The sequence below is a fragment of the Cyclopterus lumpus genome, chromosome 14 (assembly GCF_009769545.1).
Source record: "Cyclopterus lumpus isolate fCycLum1 chromosome 14, fCycLum1.pri, whole genome shotgun sequence".
Classification (NCBI taxonomy): Eukaryota; Metazoa; Chordata; class Actinopteri; order Perciformes; family Cyclopteridae; genus Cyclopterus; species Cyclopterus lumpus.
This window is the reverse complement of record NC_046979.1, coordinates 23,100,991-23,118,199: the sequence shown is the minus strand read 5'-3', so window position 1 is coordinate 23,118,199 and position 17,209 is coordinate 23,100,991. Positions and strand designations below refer to the sequence as shown.

General features: G+C 45.2%; 1 protein-coding gene across 1 annotated transcript in view; it reads right to left on the bottom strand.

Moving 5' to 3' along the window:
* The window catches only part of esama (endothelial cell adhesion molecule a), an 80,797-nt gene that overhangs the window by 17,518 nt on the left and 46,070 nt on the right, over positions 1-17,209 (bottom strand). The window contains exon 2 of the mRNA XM_034550773.1: positions 3,204-3,355. Coding sequence (XP_034406664.1) covers positions 3,204-3,355 — 152 coding nt within the window. The remainder of the gene's footprint in view (positions 1-3,203; positions 3,356-17,209) is intronic.

The window sequence follows — 17,209 nt, the reverse complement described above, 5'->3', positions numbered from 1 at the left end:
GTCTGTAATAAGGTCTGAGATAAGGTCTGTAATAAGGTCTGAGATGAGGTCTGTAATAAGGTCTCAGATGAGGTCTGTAATAAGGTCTGAGATGAGGTCTGTAATAAGGTCTGAGATAAGGTCTGTAATAAGGTCTGAGATGAGGTCTGTAATAAGGTCTGAGATAAGGTCTGTAATAAGGTCTGTAATAAGGTCTTTAATAAGGTCTGAGAGGAGGTCTGTAATAAGGTCTGTGATAAGGTCTGTAATAAGGTCTGTCATAAGGTCTGAGATGAGGTCTGTAATAAGGTCTTTAATAAGGTCTTTAATAAGGTCTGAGATGAGGTCTGTAATAAGGTCTGTGATAAGGTCTGTAATAAGGTCTGAGATGAGGTCTTTAATAAGGTCTGAGATGAGGTCTGTAATAAGGTCTGTAATAAGGTCTGAGATGAGGTCTGTAATAAGGTCTGAGATGAGGTCTGTAATAAGGTCTGTAATAAGGTCTGAGATGAGGTCTGAGATGAGGTCTGTAATAAGGTCTGAGATAAGGTCTGTGATAAGGTCTGAGATGAGGTCTGTAATAAGGTCTGAGATGAGGTCTGTAATAAGGTCTGTAATAAGGTCTGAGATGAGGTCTGAGATGAGGTCTGTAATAAGGTCTGTAATAAGGTCTGAGATGAGGTCTGAGATGAGGTCTGTAATAAGGTCTGAGATAAGGTCTGTGATAAGGTCTGAGATGAGGTCTGTAATAAGGTCTGCGATGAGGTCTGTAATAAGGTCTGAGATGAGGTCTGTAATAAGGTCTGAGATGAGGTCTGTAATAAGGTCTGAGATGAGGTCTGTAATAAGGTCTGTAATAAGGTCTGAGATGAGGTCTGAGATGAGGTCTGTAATAAGGTCTGTAATAAGGTCTGAGATGAGGTCTGTAATAAGGTTTGAGATAAGGTCTGTGATAAGGTCTGAGATGAGGTCTGTAATAAGGTCTGCGATGAGGTCTGTAATAAGGTCTGAGATGAGGTCTGTAATAAGGTCTGAGATGAGGTCTGTAATAAGGTCTGAGATGAGGTCTGTAATAAGGTCTGAGATGAGGTCTGTAATAAGGTCTGAGATGAGGTCTGTGATAAGGTCTGAGATGAGGTCTGTAATAAGGTCTGAGATAAGGTCTGTAATAAGGTCTGAGATGAGGTCTGTAATAAGGTCTCAGATGAGGTCTGTAATAAGGTCTGAGATGAGGTCTGTAATAAGGTCTGAGATAAGGTCTGTAATAAGGTCTGAGATGAGGTCTGTAATAAGGTCTGAGATAAGGTCTGTAATAAGGTCTGTAATAAGGTCTTTAATAAGGTCTGAGAGGAGGTCTGTAATAAGGTCTGTGATAAGGTCTGTAATAAGGTCTGTCATAAGGTCTGAGATGAGGTCTGTAATAAGGTCTTTAATAAGGTCTGAGATGAGGTCTGTAATAAGGTCTGTGATAAGGTCTGTAATAAGGTCTGAGATGAGGTCTTTAATAAGGTCTGAGATGAGGTCTGTAATAAGGTCTGTAATAAGGTCTGAGATGAGGTCTGTAATAAGGTCTGAGATGAGGTCTGTAATAAGGTCTGTAATAAGGTCTGAGATGAGGTCTGAGATGAGGTCTGTAATAAGGTCTGAGATAAGGTCTGTGATAAGGTCTGAGATGAGGTCTGTAATAAGGTCTGAGATGAGGTCTGTAATAAGGTCTGTAATAAGGTCTGAGATGAGGTCTGTAATAAGGTCTGTAATAAGGTCTGAGATGAGGTCTGTAATAAGGTCTGAGATAAGGTCTGTGATAAGGTCTGAGATGAGGTCTGAGATGAGGTCTGTAATAAGGTCTGCGATGAGGTCTGTAATAAGGTCTGCGATGAGGTCTGTAATAAGGTCTGAGATGAGGTCTGTAATAAGGTCTGAGATGAGGTCTGTAATAAGGTCTGAGATGAGGTCTGTAATAAGGTCTGAGATGAGGTCTGTAATAAGGTCTGAGATGAGGTCTGTAATAAGGTCTGAGATGAGGTCTGTAATAAGGTCTGAGATAAGGTCTGTGATAAGGTCTGAGATGAGGTCTGTAATAAGGTCTGAGATGAGGTCTGTAATAAGGTCTGAGATAAGGTCTGTAATAAGGTCTGAGATGAGGTCTGTAATAAGGTCTGAGATGAGGTCTGTAATAAGGTCTGAGATGAGGTCTGTAATAAGGTCTGAAGCTTTTACGTGTCTTTGTCTAAATGAGATGACTGGACGTCCTCACCAGGGTCACATGACCTCCTGCAGCTTGTGGTGGTGACGTGAGGTCATGTGACCCTGATGCAGCTCATTTATAGCATCACAACTTTACAGAAGTCCCAACGGCTGGTTAAAAAACGTACAGTAACACGAAGCATTGAAAACTATTCATATCTGGACGTAACGAGCGATTTAGTTTCTCTCAAACTTCAACGCTGATTGAGGCCACACCTCTCAGTTAGTGGAGATGTGAGACGCCTAACAGAGGACAAGAATGACTTTCTCCAAGACAAATGATTTAGTTTGTAAACGGTGGACTTGTTTTCTTCTTTAGCTCACTAGTTTGTGAGTGAATGAGCTCATAGTAGCTGGCTGTGCCTCTAGGATGGGCTTTGCGTGAGAGAGTTTGTTCTTTTCATTCATCTGTTTGGCTTCAAATGACAGCAGAGTGAGACACTGATGGCTTCCGGGCTCATGGGAAAAAGAAACAAAACCTATTTTTTTAATCAACTGTGTCTTCTCCAGCTCTCTGAGCTCTCTTTTTGATGGTGATCCTCTTTTGGGTCGTCCATCTGTACAGCCCAGTGATCTGACCTGGACCGATGCATAAGCTGAGCCCCGGCTAGGTCTCTAGATGATGATGTGAACAAAACAATACAGGGGGGGTTCAGCTGGGCTTGTTATGCAAAACCCCTCCACTTCATTTCATGTTTTACCACATAAATAATCTGATTTGGGAAAACACGTTCATCCTGATTTCCTAATGCAGAAAACCTACAGTGTGGTTTATGAAAGCGGGAGAGAAATAATATATAACATGAAAAGCTTCAGCCGGGTTCACAATGGAAGAGTTAATCTTTGCAAGATTAACAAAAGAAGAACATAACTGTAATCCCAGATATTATAGCCACAGAAGGCAGATACAGTAGTATATTAGAGATGAAGATGAGGAAACATCACATTCATGTTCCCCATATGCAGCGTCTCCTTACCAGCTGGGTGCTGTTGGAGACAAAGTTCCAGAGGATGGTGTTGGTGCTCGGGTCGATGCCGCTGCTGCTGCTGTACGTGGCCCTCAGCACCACCATCTGACCCTTGATCACTTCCATGCTGGGCTGGGGCATCTGGATCTGGGCCCAGATGCCTGGATGGAGGAAGGGGGGAGGGGGAGGGACGAGAGAGAAGACCTGTCTTCATCCACACTCTAAAGCTTTATGTCATATCATGAGGTCATCATCCACCTGCTGCAAACTAGACACAAATGTCACGAGCACACACAGATCATGACATTATTCAGAACGATGACAATGAAACTTTATTCATATACCACCTTTCAAGAACTTCAATAATAGAAATATTATGAAAAATAAAAAATAAGAAAACAGACAGATGGACTATGTCAAGGAGCTGTGCTGCAGTCCAGTGGCGACAATACAACACGGTTGAATATCAACAGAAATAAGTTCCATATCAACATTTCTAGACACATGCATATCACAGGTATAGTGTTTTAACTGCTCGTGGCGCTTATGGTGTGTCAAGTTTCCCAAAGTGTCATCAAACCTGCATGTTTATTACGTATCTCCAGGATTATGTTTCTTTGTGACATACCACACATACGTTTCTAATATGATCTCTTTGTCGTAAAAAAAATGCTACAGCAGTGCAGAGTTCTCTTTGAAGAATAATAATAATTGTAATAATGCTGACATGTCACCTCTGTATTCATTTAATGAACTCCAGGCCCAATAGAAATGACCTCAATGAGTAATTAGTTTGACTTGAATTCATCTCATTATTGCACCTGATCTCTAATAGCTGGAATATCTAGATTACTGGATTTAGTATCTCAAGGTCAAATTAGGAGCTAAATGAAATACAAAGAAGATGAACTACTCAGTGGCCGATTGTCAGAGGGAAATGTAGCGCTCTTGTTTGGCCAGAGAGGGGCAGCAGAGAGCCAACACACGTGTGCTTCTCACAGAAACAAATGTTTTGGATCATTTATTACAGTTTTTATTACAGTTTATTGTTGTTGTTCATGCGCACTGTGCTTCATTTATTAATTAACAGTTTTACTTCAAATTCTTTTGACATTGTCTCAACTGAATGATTTTGATTTTGGTTCATGTGGTTGGAAACAGAAAGTATGATACTCTGACAGGTAGTAGAGGGTGAATCACGCACACACACACGCACGCACACACACATGCACACACACACACACACACACACACACACACACAGTCCGGTCTGATCCGTCTCACAGGGTTCATCACTAAAACATGCGATGAAGACACTTTAAAGCGTGTACACACGTTGTAAAGAATGGATTTCTCTGTGTGTTGTTGTTGTTGTGTGCTAACCAGTAGGACTGACAGGACCTTTGTGTGAATGCTATGCAAAAGGTATGATCGCTCCCCACTGTTCCTCAATATAGTATATATCTATATATATATAATATATGTTCCTTTGGTTGCCACAAGTTCTGGTTGTTCTGGTCACACACCAGAAGATTTCTCCAGTGATGCAATCAAATGTAAGGCGCTAAGTTTAATCTGAAGCTGAACCTCTCCACTCCAGCTGCACCAGCTAGACACTACAAAGAAGACCCGTGGTCTGCTCATGTCACGGTGCATGACTTCTGGGTATCCGAGTCCTCGCTATTCAATTAGTTGCCTCAGGCTTGCTGTCGTTTGGGATCAGCGACTTGCAGAGGTTCCCCGCTGCAGCTTTGAAGTCACAATCAAACAGTATTCTAGAAGAGTCCGGCTGGCTCACTCCATCATATGAAGGTGGTAACACAGGTGAACCAGCAGGACCAATCAGAATCAGTTGTTGCTCTCAAAGCAGATTGATGTGGTGTGTCCAGTAACAGAACACTTATTAATAATGACATTATTCTTAGGGATTTGTTTTCATATTCAAACCTCCAATCACTGCGTTTTTGGCAGCAGTGAAAACAAGTTGCGAACACAACCTGAAAGGATGAACTTGATTATTATACAAACATTGCCATTCATTTGGAGTGAATGCAAGTCATATATTCTCTCTGATAAATGCTCCACAATGTTCACCAGCTGTTTGTGACTGCTGCTAAGCAGCTAGTGACCAGCGGCTCTATCGAGCTTCTTCTCTGAAAGCAACTGCTATGAGAGCGATGGGAGAGAACCAACACATGTGAAGCTCACTGTAAAGCTCCATGAAGCCAAGAGGCAGCTGCAGATTATGGTGATGATTTCCTCCGTTGAGGAGGTTATGTTCTGTCAACAGGATAACGTTAAAAAGGTGTTCCCGGGTTTTAAGAAAGCTCCAGCTGTAAGACTGATGACTACTTTGATGGACAACGTAAAGAGACCTCTACAGAGAGCAGGTGGAGGTATCAGTCCCTCCGTCACTGTGGAGACGGATGGAGCTGCCAAGTGTCAGCGATGAACATTGTTTCTAATAAAGAGTCACGCCAGTGAAGTCATTACGCTACACACACAGGTGAGGAAGGAGATGGATGGGAAAAAAAGTAAACAGTGGAAGAATGAATGGTGCTGAAAAGGAGGAGAAAGGAAGGAGAAGAGACGGAGACGAGATTCATTGTGTCAATGTGTCTTAAGACCTCATAAGCAGGTGTGCTGCGGCAGTGAGAAGCAGACCTCTTGGAGAGGTGCGAACTGATGGATGGATGGATGGACATGCAGAGATGCCAGAAAGAGGCTTAAACGTAACGCAATGAGCCACAGTGGAGCAGCTCTCTGATGATTGCAGTAAGCCGGTAACAGACTCCACTGAGAGGCTGCTGTAAGTCTCCAGGAGAAGGGTGGAGGACTGGGCGTATACTGACGGAGAATAAAAGCCTCTGGGACAAGGACCATGTTCTGAAAGACAACACAACGCAATCACTCGTAAAAGCCACAGCGAATGGAGAGATGTAATTAGAATGAATGCAATGCATCTTGGGAAAAACATGTCTTCATTGCACAACCCACTTGAACGTTTCTGTGAACCACTGAATACGTTGAATGTTCACATTTTGAAACGCAAAAAAAGAGAAAAGACGTTTCATCAATAGGTTTCATATGAGCAGAAACACACAGTGACACAAAGACACATGGTTAACGCTGTGAAACGATTGGCTGGCGTAAGGACTCACAACTACTCAGTTAGGGTTGAAAACAATAACATGGTTTGTGTTTAAATACACAACGTAACAATTGTGGATTAACAACAGCCACCCTCAGCAGACCTAACAACATTACGTTACAATCAAAAGGTGAAGGTTCACCTGTGGTTCTACACGGGACACGAACACCAGTCTCCAGGGTGAAAGTCATGTTTGTTTGACCAACAGTCGTTGGAAGACTTTCTTGCTTCGTATACTCATTATAATGCCACATACCTTTCAACTACCCACTAACACCTCTCAAACACACTGGCTTGATTTTGTTAATTGAAACCAAAAACCAAAGTGTACAAAAAGAAAGTTGTGGTTTTTAATGTGCTCCTCCCTGTCTTTGTGCTAAGCTAACTGTCTCATGGCAAAATAGATTTAGATTTGTCAGATATAATGGTATCAATATGTTCATCTAACTATTGGAAAGAAAGCTAATTAGGATTTTTTTTTAACTTTCTTTGTGGAACCAAAGGGACTTTCAGGAGGTTCAGGTGTTGCTTGAGTCCAGCATTGTGTGGATATGGGGCTTACGCACTATTTTGGACAAGAAAAAGTAGGACTTTGTTCTAAATCTGCAATTTGTGGCCTGTCCTGGGACAGGGATGTCGTATGTGTACAGATTGTAAAGCCCTCTGAGGCAAATTTGTAATTTGTGACATTGGGCTATACAAAATAAACTGAATTGAATTGAATTGGACCAGACTTCCCAGCAGGGATCACCCAGACACCATCATTTCACTTTGGGAAAATGGGCCAAATGTTCAGGCCCTCATTAGTGTAGATGGGCATGGTTTAGCCCGATCAGACGGGTGTATTTTTTTTGCCTCCATTAGAAATCTTGCCAAGTGTTGCTTTAAGAAGCTTTCCTGATAGAAATCCCTCCTCTCCGATGAGAGTTCTCCTCACCAGAGGAAAAGATGAATGAATGTGTGGAGAGATGGGAAATGGAGGCATAAATAGAGAACTGAACAAGGCCACGCGAGTCACACTCATAACATTCACTCTTCATCTGGTCAGTAAGACTTCATCTTTCCTGACGTAGCAGGTCTGAACTTCACTCTCACGTCTGAATCTTCATGACGATTGGCTTTAAATTTCGCATGGTGACTGACGGCAGGGCCGATGGGAGCCAGTTCCCTCAGTGGGGAGAGAATGGAGGTCTGGATGGGTCTCTCTGGACGTGATGGAGTCTGCTTTAACAAGGTGTATCATGGTGGCTTTTATAGGTCAGTGTGCATTTGTAATAAATAAATAAATACATTTACAATAGGGGAAGGGTGCATTTGGAAACTTCATTGTATGCTTCGGGCGATGCTTTCCACATTTAAAAAAAAAAACACAGCACCAATTCAAACAAAATAGGTTGTCATGGCATCCAGAGCCACCCAAGCCCCAACATAATATGCATATATGTACACGTACGCTTTGTACACTTTGTGTGAATGTGTTGAGATACAGCTCTCTTCTCCGTTTCAAATCCTTGTATTTCTGCTGAGCTCCGGAAAAACTCCTGAGCCGTAAAGCGTGTTGTGTTACTGTGACAACCGGCGGTTGAGTTGTTATGTCATCAGCTGCATATTCAACAGAGTTGAAAACATAACATGAAATGTAGTTAATGTCAATGATCTTTTTTTTTTATGCGCCCTTGGCCCGGTAATGTTTAAGGGACAAAACTACTTTGTAAAGTTAAGAAAGAATATCACGGTTTGCGTTAAAAAAATAACGTAACAACGTGCGTAACAACGTGCGTAACAACGTGACGTAACAACTTGTGTAACAACGTGCGTAACCATGTGACGTAACAACTTGCGTATGTGACGTAACCATGTGACGTAACCATGTGACGTAACCATGTGACGTAACCATGTGACGTAACCATGTGACGTAACCATGTGACGTAACCATGTGACGTAACCATGTGACGTAACAACGTGTGTAACAATGTGCGTAACAACGTCACGTAACAACGTCACGTAACAACGTAACGTGACGTAACGCGTGTAACAACGTGTGTAACGTGTGTAACAACGTGCGTAACAACGTGCGTAACAACGTGCGTAACAACGTGTTTAACAACGTGTTTAACAACGTGTGTAACAATGTGATGTAACAATGTGATGTAACAATGTGATGTAACGTGCGTAACGTGACGTAACAACGTGTGTAACAACGTGACGGAACAAGGTGACGGAACAAGGTGACGGAACAACGTGGGTAACAACGGGCGTAACATGCGTAACAATGTGACGTAACATGCGTAACAATGTGACGTAACAACGTGACGTAACAACGTGCGTAACAACGTGCGTAACAACGTGACGTAACAACGTGACGTAACAACGTGACGTAACAACGTGCGTAACAACGTACGTAATAACATGCGTAACAACATGCGTAACAACATGCGTAACAACGTGTGTAACAACATGCGTAACAACGTGTGTAACAACGTGCGTAACAATTGTAACAAAAGTGTCAACACAAATCCACCGCCCTGAACTTTCTTACGTTACGATATGTAACGAGCTTAACAAGGTTACGTAATAAGTGTAAAGCCAACGTTTGCTTTTGTTCACCCAAAAGACACAAACAAAGTTCTCCTGAGTGAAAGTCCTGTTTTTGTGACCCAACCAGCATTCCTCCAACTCAGACTTAGTGGAATCTCTCCTTGTTGTACTCGTTATCATACCACTTAACTTTCAATAACTTACCAACATCCTTTCCTGAAGGCAACAACTTCAAATGTTGGTTTAAAAAAGTGTAAGAGATAGGACAACAGTGGGAGTTTGTAATTAAAACCTCCATTTTAACTGCTTGATTTCCAGGATGCTAAATTGTCTGAAAAACTGTCAAATGTATCCAAAACAATTCAGGCCAGGATATTACACACACACTGTTAGATCATATTTCCTTGAAGAAAAACAATAAGAAAACAATGAGATGGCGAATAAGAGACACAATCAGGCTGTTCCGTTGCTATTGACAGTCAAATCTAGCACTTTCTTTGGAAAAACCAGCACACATTATTCCTGCATGCGTAGGAGGTCAATTCAGTGTTCTGGAAAAAACTCAATTTTGAGTGTAGTTATAATGTATGGGATCTAGGTCCTCGGGTGACAGCAGGAACCTCAGAGCCAAGCGTGTATCGCACACGAGTCGGCTGGCGTTCTGCGAGCGCCGTGGAGGCAGAACAGAGCCGCGTCTTTTCCCCTTGATGAAAAGTTAGCTGTGAGTGTGCGAGTCTGTAAATGTGCAAGTCTCCTAATTGCAGGAAACGCTTCAGATTGAGCCTGTTTACTTCTCCAGGCCTCGCCACCCAGCAGCCTTTGATGGTGAGAAGATGGGTGGAGTGGGACGGTCGCTTCCTCCGAGAGCATTATCAGCCTCTTGAGAACGTCACAGGTAAGTCGTATGACGCCCCCCACCCCCACGTCCTCATTTTAAATACATTGGTTCATACTTTTGAAAAAAAGAGTTTGAGAAAACAGCCAGATAAAAGATGAACGCATGAGAATAAGAAGGATAAAAGACAGTGAGGATGTAATCTGGATGATTAGCAGCGTCGTCCTCCCTCTGGGGGCTGGGTGGAACGTCATGCCTTCTCTCTCATGAGATAAACTACTCACGGGACGGCTTATCCCAGTTTCACCACGTCATCAAAGTGGGAGAGTTAGATGAAATAATCCGTTTGTTAATATTTACTGGAGATGAATCAAGTGTTCCAGAAGCTTTCCGCTCCATCTGCTCTCCACTGCCAACAACAAGCTCCACTTCCTGCAACGGTTCAGGTGGTAACACGTGCAGCTGTCTGGGCTAAAGGGACTTTAGTTACTGCTACTGTGAGTCATGAATGAACAACAACTACAAATCTAAAAACACCAAACAATGTAAATAACATTGTATTTGAACCATGCACAGGAATTTATCAAATAATAATGTCGGTGTAAACTAAGTGTGAATAAAAGTTGTGGAGCAGTAGGAGTGAACATGAATAGGAGATTTTTGAAAAGGTGGTTGAGGAAAAAAAAGAAAGATTATAACAATAACAACAACAATAATAATAATAATATACACCTGTCTGCTCTGAGGATGTATAACTTAAATCACAATACACACTTACTGGATAATCTATACAAATGTCTGTAGAAAGATATTTCAAAAGATATTTTTTATTTTTGTCCTCGGTCAGAAATTGACGAGTTATATTCATGAAAGAAAGTTGATTTAATAAAAACAGACAAATTAATTTAAGAGTGTTGAGTGTTGTGTTCAGGGATGTATAACCTTTAAGGAGGTGGGGGAGCTCAACCCTTCTTACAAGGAGGAAAAAGAGACTTCAATATCACATCATTATGAAAACACAAGTGAATCTTCATCGTTCAGTGCTCGACTGATCTGGTGAAAGCGGACGGAAGGTGAGTGAGGACGAAGCTGCTGAGCGCCTGATGACTAGAAGACGCTGGCTGTCGTTGGGCTCGTTATCTGTTCCCAACGTTTATGCGTTCACACTTCTGCTTCTTGGTATTGACTCACCACCCATTCAAACCAAGATTTACAGAACAACCACTCAACATAATCTATTCTACATTATGTAAAATAGCTCTTTTATGTGCTCTGCATTCATAATAACAGGAGTCTTTTGTATGTAGCATTGAATTATTCAGTCACACTTCCATTCACAGGTCCAGAAGAAGATGCGTTGACTTCCACCCTTTACCTCTGACGTGGAGGACGATGCGTGTGAATATTTCATAGAACACAAAGCCAATAAGACACAACGTAGACTAGAATAACTAGTCATCACTTCATCATTTTAAGAATTGTTGAGTTATGTGAGGTCACAGTGACCTTTGACCTTCGACCGCCAAAATCTAATTAGCTCAATCTTGAGTCCAGGCTGATGTTTGTGGCGAAAGAATTTGAAGAGATTCCCTCTAGACGATCCTGAGACGCTGCGTTCACGAGCAGTGGACCACAGAGACCGACGGAAGCTGTGGGACATGACCTTGATTTGGTAACAAGCCTTCAGAAGAATTCCTTCTCCAGAAACATCTGCTTTAAAATCCATCACAGCAAACCATTCCTGATTTTTTTTTTAACCACAGTATTCATATCTATCTCTGTCTGAAACTCAAGATATAATGAAGCCATGAATATTGATGTAAAAACACAGAGAACTGCAAAGCAAACTCAGACTCTTGGGAGAAGAACGTGCCAGTCTCCGATTAAGTACAGGTCTTTCTGACACAGACCGTGGTGGGATTAACCCACTAGGGGGCGCTGTGCTCGTCATCGGTGAGCCTCCTTTCCTCCCAAACAACAGCATCCTCTCCTCACTCCTCACAGACAGAATCCCATTAAGGACAATCTACAGGGGGCTCACTTTAGATGTTTCTTCTCATCCGCACTACTGCCATGAAAATATTTGGTTGTCACACCAATAGTGTGTGTGTGTGTGTGGACACACACACACATACACACACTCGTTCACAGAGAGGGCTCAGGGCCAGAGACCGAGGCAGAGCTCATCATCTGATAACTGTGTGATTGCCATTCTTCCCAGTATAATTAAAGAGAGACACAGCAGCGCCACTCATCAGCTGGATATGAGAGGGGGACAGAGGGAGGGAGAGATGGAGAGGGAGAGGGAGAGAGAGATGGAGAGGGAGTGAGAGAGAGAGAGGGAGAGGGAGAAGGAGAGGGAGAGAGGGAGGGAGAAGGAGAGGGAGAGAGGGAGGGAGAGGGAGAGAGAGAGGGAGAGAGAAGGAGAGGGAGAGGGAGAGAGAGAAGGAGAGGGAGAGAGAGAGAGGGAGAGAGAGGGAGAGGGAGAAGGAGAGGGAGAGAGGGAGGGAGAGAGAGGGAGAGGGAGAGAGAGAAGGAGAGGGAGAGAGGGAGGGAGATGGAGAGAGAGAGGGAGAGGGAGAGAGAGATGGAGAGGGAGAGAGGGAGAGAGGGAGAGAGAGAAGGAGAGGGAGAGAGAGAGAGGGAGAGAGAGAAGGAGAGGGAGAGAGAGATGGAGAGGGAGAGAGAGAGAAGGAGAGGGAGGGAGAGGGAGAAGGAGAGGGAGAGAGGGAGAGAGAGAGAGCGAAGGAGAGGGAGATTTTTTTTTTTGATTTTTAGAAAACCTTTATTTTACATAAAAAAACGAACAAACAAACAGAACATTGCACTTACTTCAAAACTAAATCAAACAACAAAAACAACCAAAAAAAACCAAACGCAACGCTTCTGTCCGCTGGTGGTCCTGAGACCCCGTTTAAATGTCATAGTCCAGGTTTCTCCTCCTCTGGGCTGAGTCGCTCCTCAGGGTTGCGCCTGAGGGTCACTCCTCAGGGCCGCTCTTCTGGACTGCTCCTCCGTGCTGCTCCTCAGGGCCGCTCTTCTGGACTGCTCCTCCGTGCTGCTCGTCCGTGCTGCTCCTCTGGGCTGCTCGTCCGTGCTGCCCCTCCGGGCTGCTCCTCCGGATCTCCGGCCTCCTGTGCTTGGCTGTCAGCCTCCTCCTTCAGCCCTTTATTCACCACCGTCCTGATCTTCTGAAGCCTATAAATCTCCTGGCGTGTAAAACCTCTCCTCGTCTTGTTCTTCATATGAAGCCGGATAGATAGAATCAGCTTCGGCAGATCGGTGAAGTGCTTCTCCACTTCACACTTCCTATTCTTTGTGTCCTTGAGGAAATATTTCAGCCTGGCCAGACTATATTCCCTCTCACATTCAGTGTCATCAGAGGACCCACTCTCTGCCACAGAGTAGTCGTCCTTACTGGACTCAGACTCATACCCTTGGCCCACAGGTCCCTTTTTTTTTTGCGAGCCTTCCTCGTCCCCCCCGGCCTTCCTCTTCAGCGGATGAAGCTTCTCCTCACCCTCCTCCATTTCCACCTCACTTTCTCCTTCCATGACCTGCCCACACTTTTCATTCCCTCCTCCTTCCTGCCCCCTACCCACCTCCACCTGTCCTCCAGTGCACCCCTGGCTGTCCTCCTGAATATGTGCCCCCCCCCTGGGCCGCCCCTGCCCCCTCTTCTTCCACCTGCAGTACTACACCTGCCCTCTCCCCCTCCATTTTCTGGGCCACCTCAGCCCCTTCTTCTTCCTCTCCCTCCTCCTGCTGCTGACCCATCTCAGCCCCTTCTTCCTCTTCCTCCTGCTGCTGACCCATCTCAGCCCCTTCTTCCTCTTCCTACTCCTGCTGCTGCTGACCCATCTCAGCCCCTTCCTCTTCTTCTTCCTCCTGCTGCCCCACCTCTGCCCCTTCTGTGTTCACCTGCTTCCCTCCACTTCCCCTCTCTGTGCTCACCTGCTTCACCCCACTTCCCCCCTCTGTGATCACCTGCTTCCCCCCACTTTCCCCCTCTGTGTTCACCTGCTTCACCCCACCTGCCTCCTCCTGTTGCTGCTCCCGACCCCCCTCCGTGTCCTCTCCGTCTTTGGGGTCCCCCCTGGTGTCGTCCTGTCCACCAGCCTTCCTCCGAGGACAGGCCCTGCTTTGATGCCCTTCCCTCCCACAGTTAAAACACTTCATACTGTCAGTTTTTGCATAAATGATAAAAAGAGAGTTATCAGCTCTCACCGTGAAGGTGATGTCCAAGTCCTCGCTCCTGCCATGAAGCAGCATGAAGCATTGCCTCCTGTGCGACACCACGTGCTTTAGTAGTGGAGAGCTACTCCCAGAGGACATCTTCCTCACCTGGGAGGTGACCCTCCCGTGCTTCGACAGCTCCCCCACCAGTACCTCGTCCTTCACGAACGGCGGCACGTTCGCCACCGTCACCCTCACCTCCGCCGTGACCAGGGGAGAGACGGGGACGTGTGTGTTGAACACCACGACCCCGCTCTCCACCACCGTGTTGACCTTGCTGACGCTGTCCAAGAACAAGACCACAGCCTTGTTCATCCGGGCAGCGGACTTCACGCTGCTGTAGCCCACCACCTCCCCCACCGCCAGACTGCAGTCCTCCACCGTGCACGGGAATACCGGCATAAGCCGAATCCCGTGTCTGCGTGTGAGCCAACTTAAGTCCATTTTGGCGTGCTAACTCCGCTAGCACGCCCGCCGCTAGCTCCCCGCTAGCCCGCCGTTAGCACGTCGTTAGCGCGCGCCGGCGGCTCACAAACAGCCACACTCAACCCACCAAACCCCCCTCGTGCACACAGTACCCCACTCAACACCGACACATACACTGATCTACACTCACGAGACACACGGGAAACAACACCGTCAACTCCGAACATGACGCTCTCCGCTCCCAACCTCCGACCTCACGCTCAGACAGAGAGAGGGAGAGAGAGATGGAGAGGGAGAGAGAGAAGGAGAGGGAGAGGGAGAGAGAGAAGGAGAGGGAGAGAGGGAGAGGGAGAGAGAGATGGAGAGAGAGATGGAGAGGGAGAGGGAGAGGGAGAGGGAGAGGGAGAGAGAGAGGGAGAGGGAGAGAGAGATGGAGAGGGAGAGAGAGAAGGAGAGGGAGAGGGAGAGGGAGAGAGAGAAGGAGAGGGAGAGGGAGAGGGAGAGAGAGAGGGAGAGAGAGATGGAGAGGGAGAGGGAGAGAGAGAGAAGGAGAGGGAGAGGGAGAAGGAGAGGGAGAGAGAGAGGGAGAGGGAGAGAGAGATGGAGAGGGAGAGAGGGAGAGGGAGAGGGAGAGGGAGAGGGAGAAGGAGAGGGAGAGAGGGAGAGGGAGAATGGAGGGACAGGTCTGCTTAATTGGGGGAACAGAGATAGTGGGAGGCCAGGAGGGTCATTGTGTGTGTGTGTGTGTGTGTGTGTGTGTGTGTGTGTGTGTGTGTTTGTCAATGTAGACATCTGCGTGTGTGTTCATGCACAAGTTTATTTTTATGGATATGGTTTTCCATCTACCTATGACACCTACCTATTCATAAAGATAACTAAAATGAATAAGGCATCAGAAGCTCACTGCTGCTACTCCCTAGCTTCATTTTCTACCAACATGGAGATGGTCCCCCACATGGCGGTCCAAAACATCTCTTCACTCCACAGCAGCGTCTCCACATCTACTGGACGGCCCCCTGACTTCTCATCGTCGGACACTGAGCCTCAATTGCTTTCATTAGCTGCTGCTGTTGGTGAGCAGGCTGCATGACCAGACCATGATGGAGAAGACCAGACTGTAAGAACCAACATCCCTCTCTTTGACCTCACACCCCTCCCTCTGTGCAAGCCTCTGCTAACGTGCTAAAGCAATATGGTGAGCATGGTATGCTACACATCAACATGTTAGCATGGCCATTGTGAGCATGCTAGCTTCCTGCCGTTAGCCTTCAGGTTAAAGAACACAGAGGAAGCTAACGTGCATGTTTCACTGATTAAACTGGTCAAATGGACACTTTAGTTAATTAGGCTGAAGCAGTTGCCCGTTGAGGAGAGACGAAGCTGAACCTGAAGGCTCATTATTAGTACGGACCATTCTTTATAATATAAAATCTTGAATGCATTGGCTTTTCATACACCACCGCTCAATTGGCTGAAAGTGTATAAAAGAAAACTAAAGCTCTGTTTCCATTCAATTTAAAGAGAACCTTTGAAATGTCGCAATAAAAAGAAACTTAAATGAGACCTGTTTTTAATAACTGGTTTGGAGAGAATAAACTTGGTCAGAGGTTGGCGGTTCAGTCTACGCATGGTTGTAATCTGCGAATTAAACAGAATTGATATGATGTCATTCACATTCATTTCATCCAGCCAAACTTTGAAAATCTGACTCATTTGACTTTGATCCTCCAACTCAGGATTAGCGGTCTTAGGTTGAGGGTGTGAAGAAACAGCAGCCTCCTCAGCCGATACATACACCACCATAACTATCTCCTCTTCTCTCTCTCCTTATGGATGAATTTACATCTCTCCATTGCACCTTATTAACTCTGCTTCCTCCCCGGAGTCGTTGTGACTTCACGTCTCATAGGGTCCATTGGACCTGAAGGTGTCTGATGCTGGTGAGCCGGCCTCCCATTGGCCCTGCTGATGCCCCGCCCCCCCTCCTCTCTACCTCCTTCTGTTTCATGGATTGGAGTTCCATTCATACATTGTCATATTCATGTAATGTGTTTATGTAACTCTGTAACTCTGTTCATCTGGTCACATGACATCTATTCTTCTGTCCATCCAGGGAGAGGGATCCTCCTCTGTTGCTCTCCTGAAGGTTTCTTCCCTTTTTTCCCTGTCAAAGGTTATTTTTGGGGAGTTGTTCCTGATCCGATGTGAGGTCTGAGCTTTTGTACCACCAACAAAGCAGTGAAACACGTCAACATGTCACCAGCTCTACACATGCATGGTCATGTGACCATAATCACATTACAGTGTTTATATGAACCCTGTCTTACTAATGACATAATTACACTACAATGAGGTTTGCTGTAACAAACTAACTGAGAAATGTGTCCTTGCTTAATAAATCACCCCATATGTATTCTCATATCTCTGTTCTCACTTGCAGCAGTCTGATAGCGGCTGAGTCGAGCACAAGAACAGAGCGCTTTGCTTAATTGGAGCTGCCGTCCATCTGATGGAGACGCCATGAGAACTGCTGCAGAGGAAATGACTGAAATCCGTCAATGGACAGAGCTTGAGGCTCTTATTGAACAGCTGATAAGAAGCCAACCACGTCCATCCAACAAGATCAGTCTCATCCGACGACGGACTCGATTCAAATCCAGCTTAAGACACAAAAAAGAAGTCGGCTCTCATTTAACAGCAACAAACCTCTGCTGTCGTTGATTAGAACTAAGCAAAAATACAGAAGAAGCAAAAGTTCACATCGTCTACACACAAATAAATCAAATCCGAAGGCAGCCTCACACCCACTACACACACTCACACAGACAC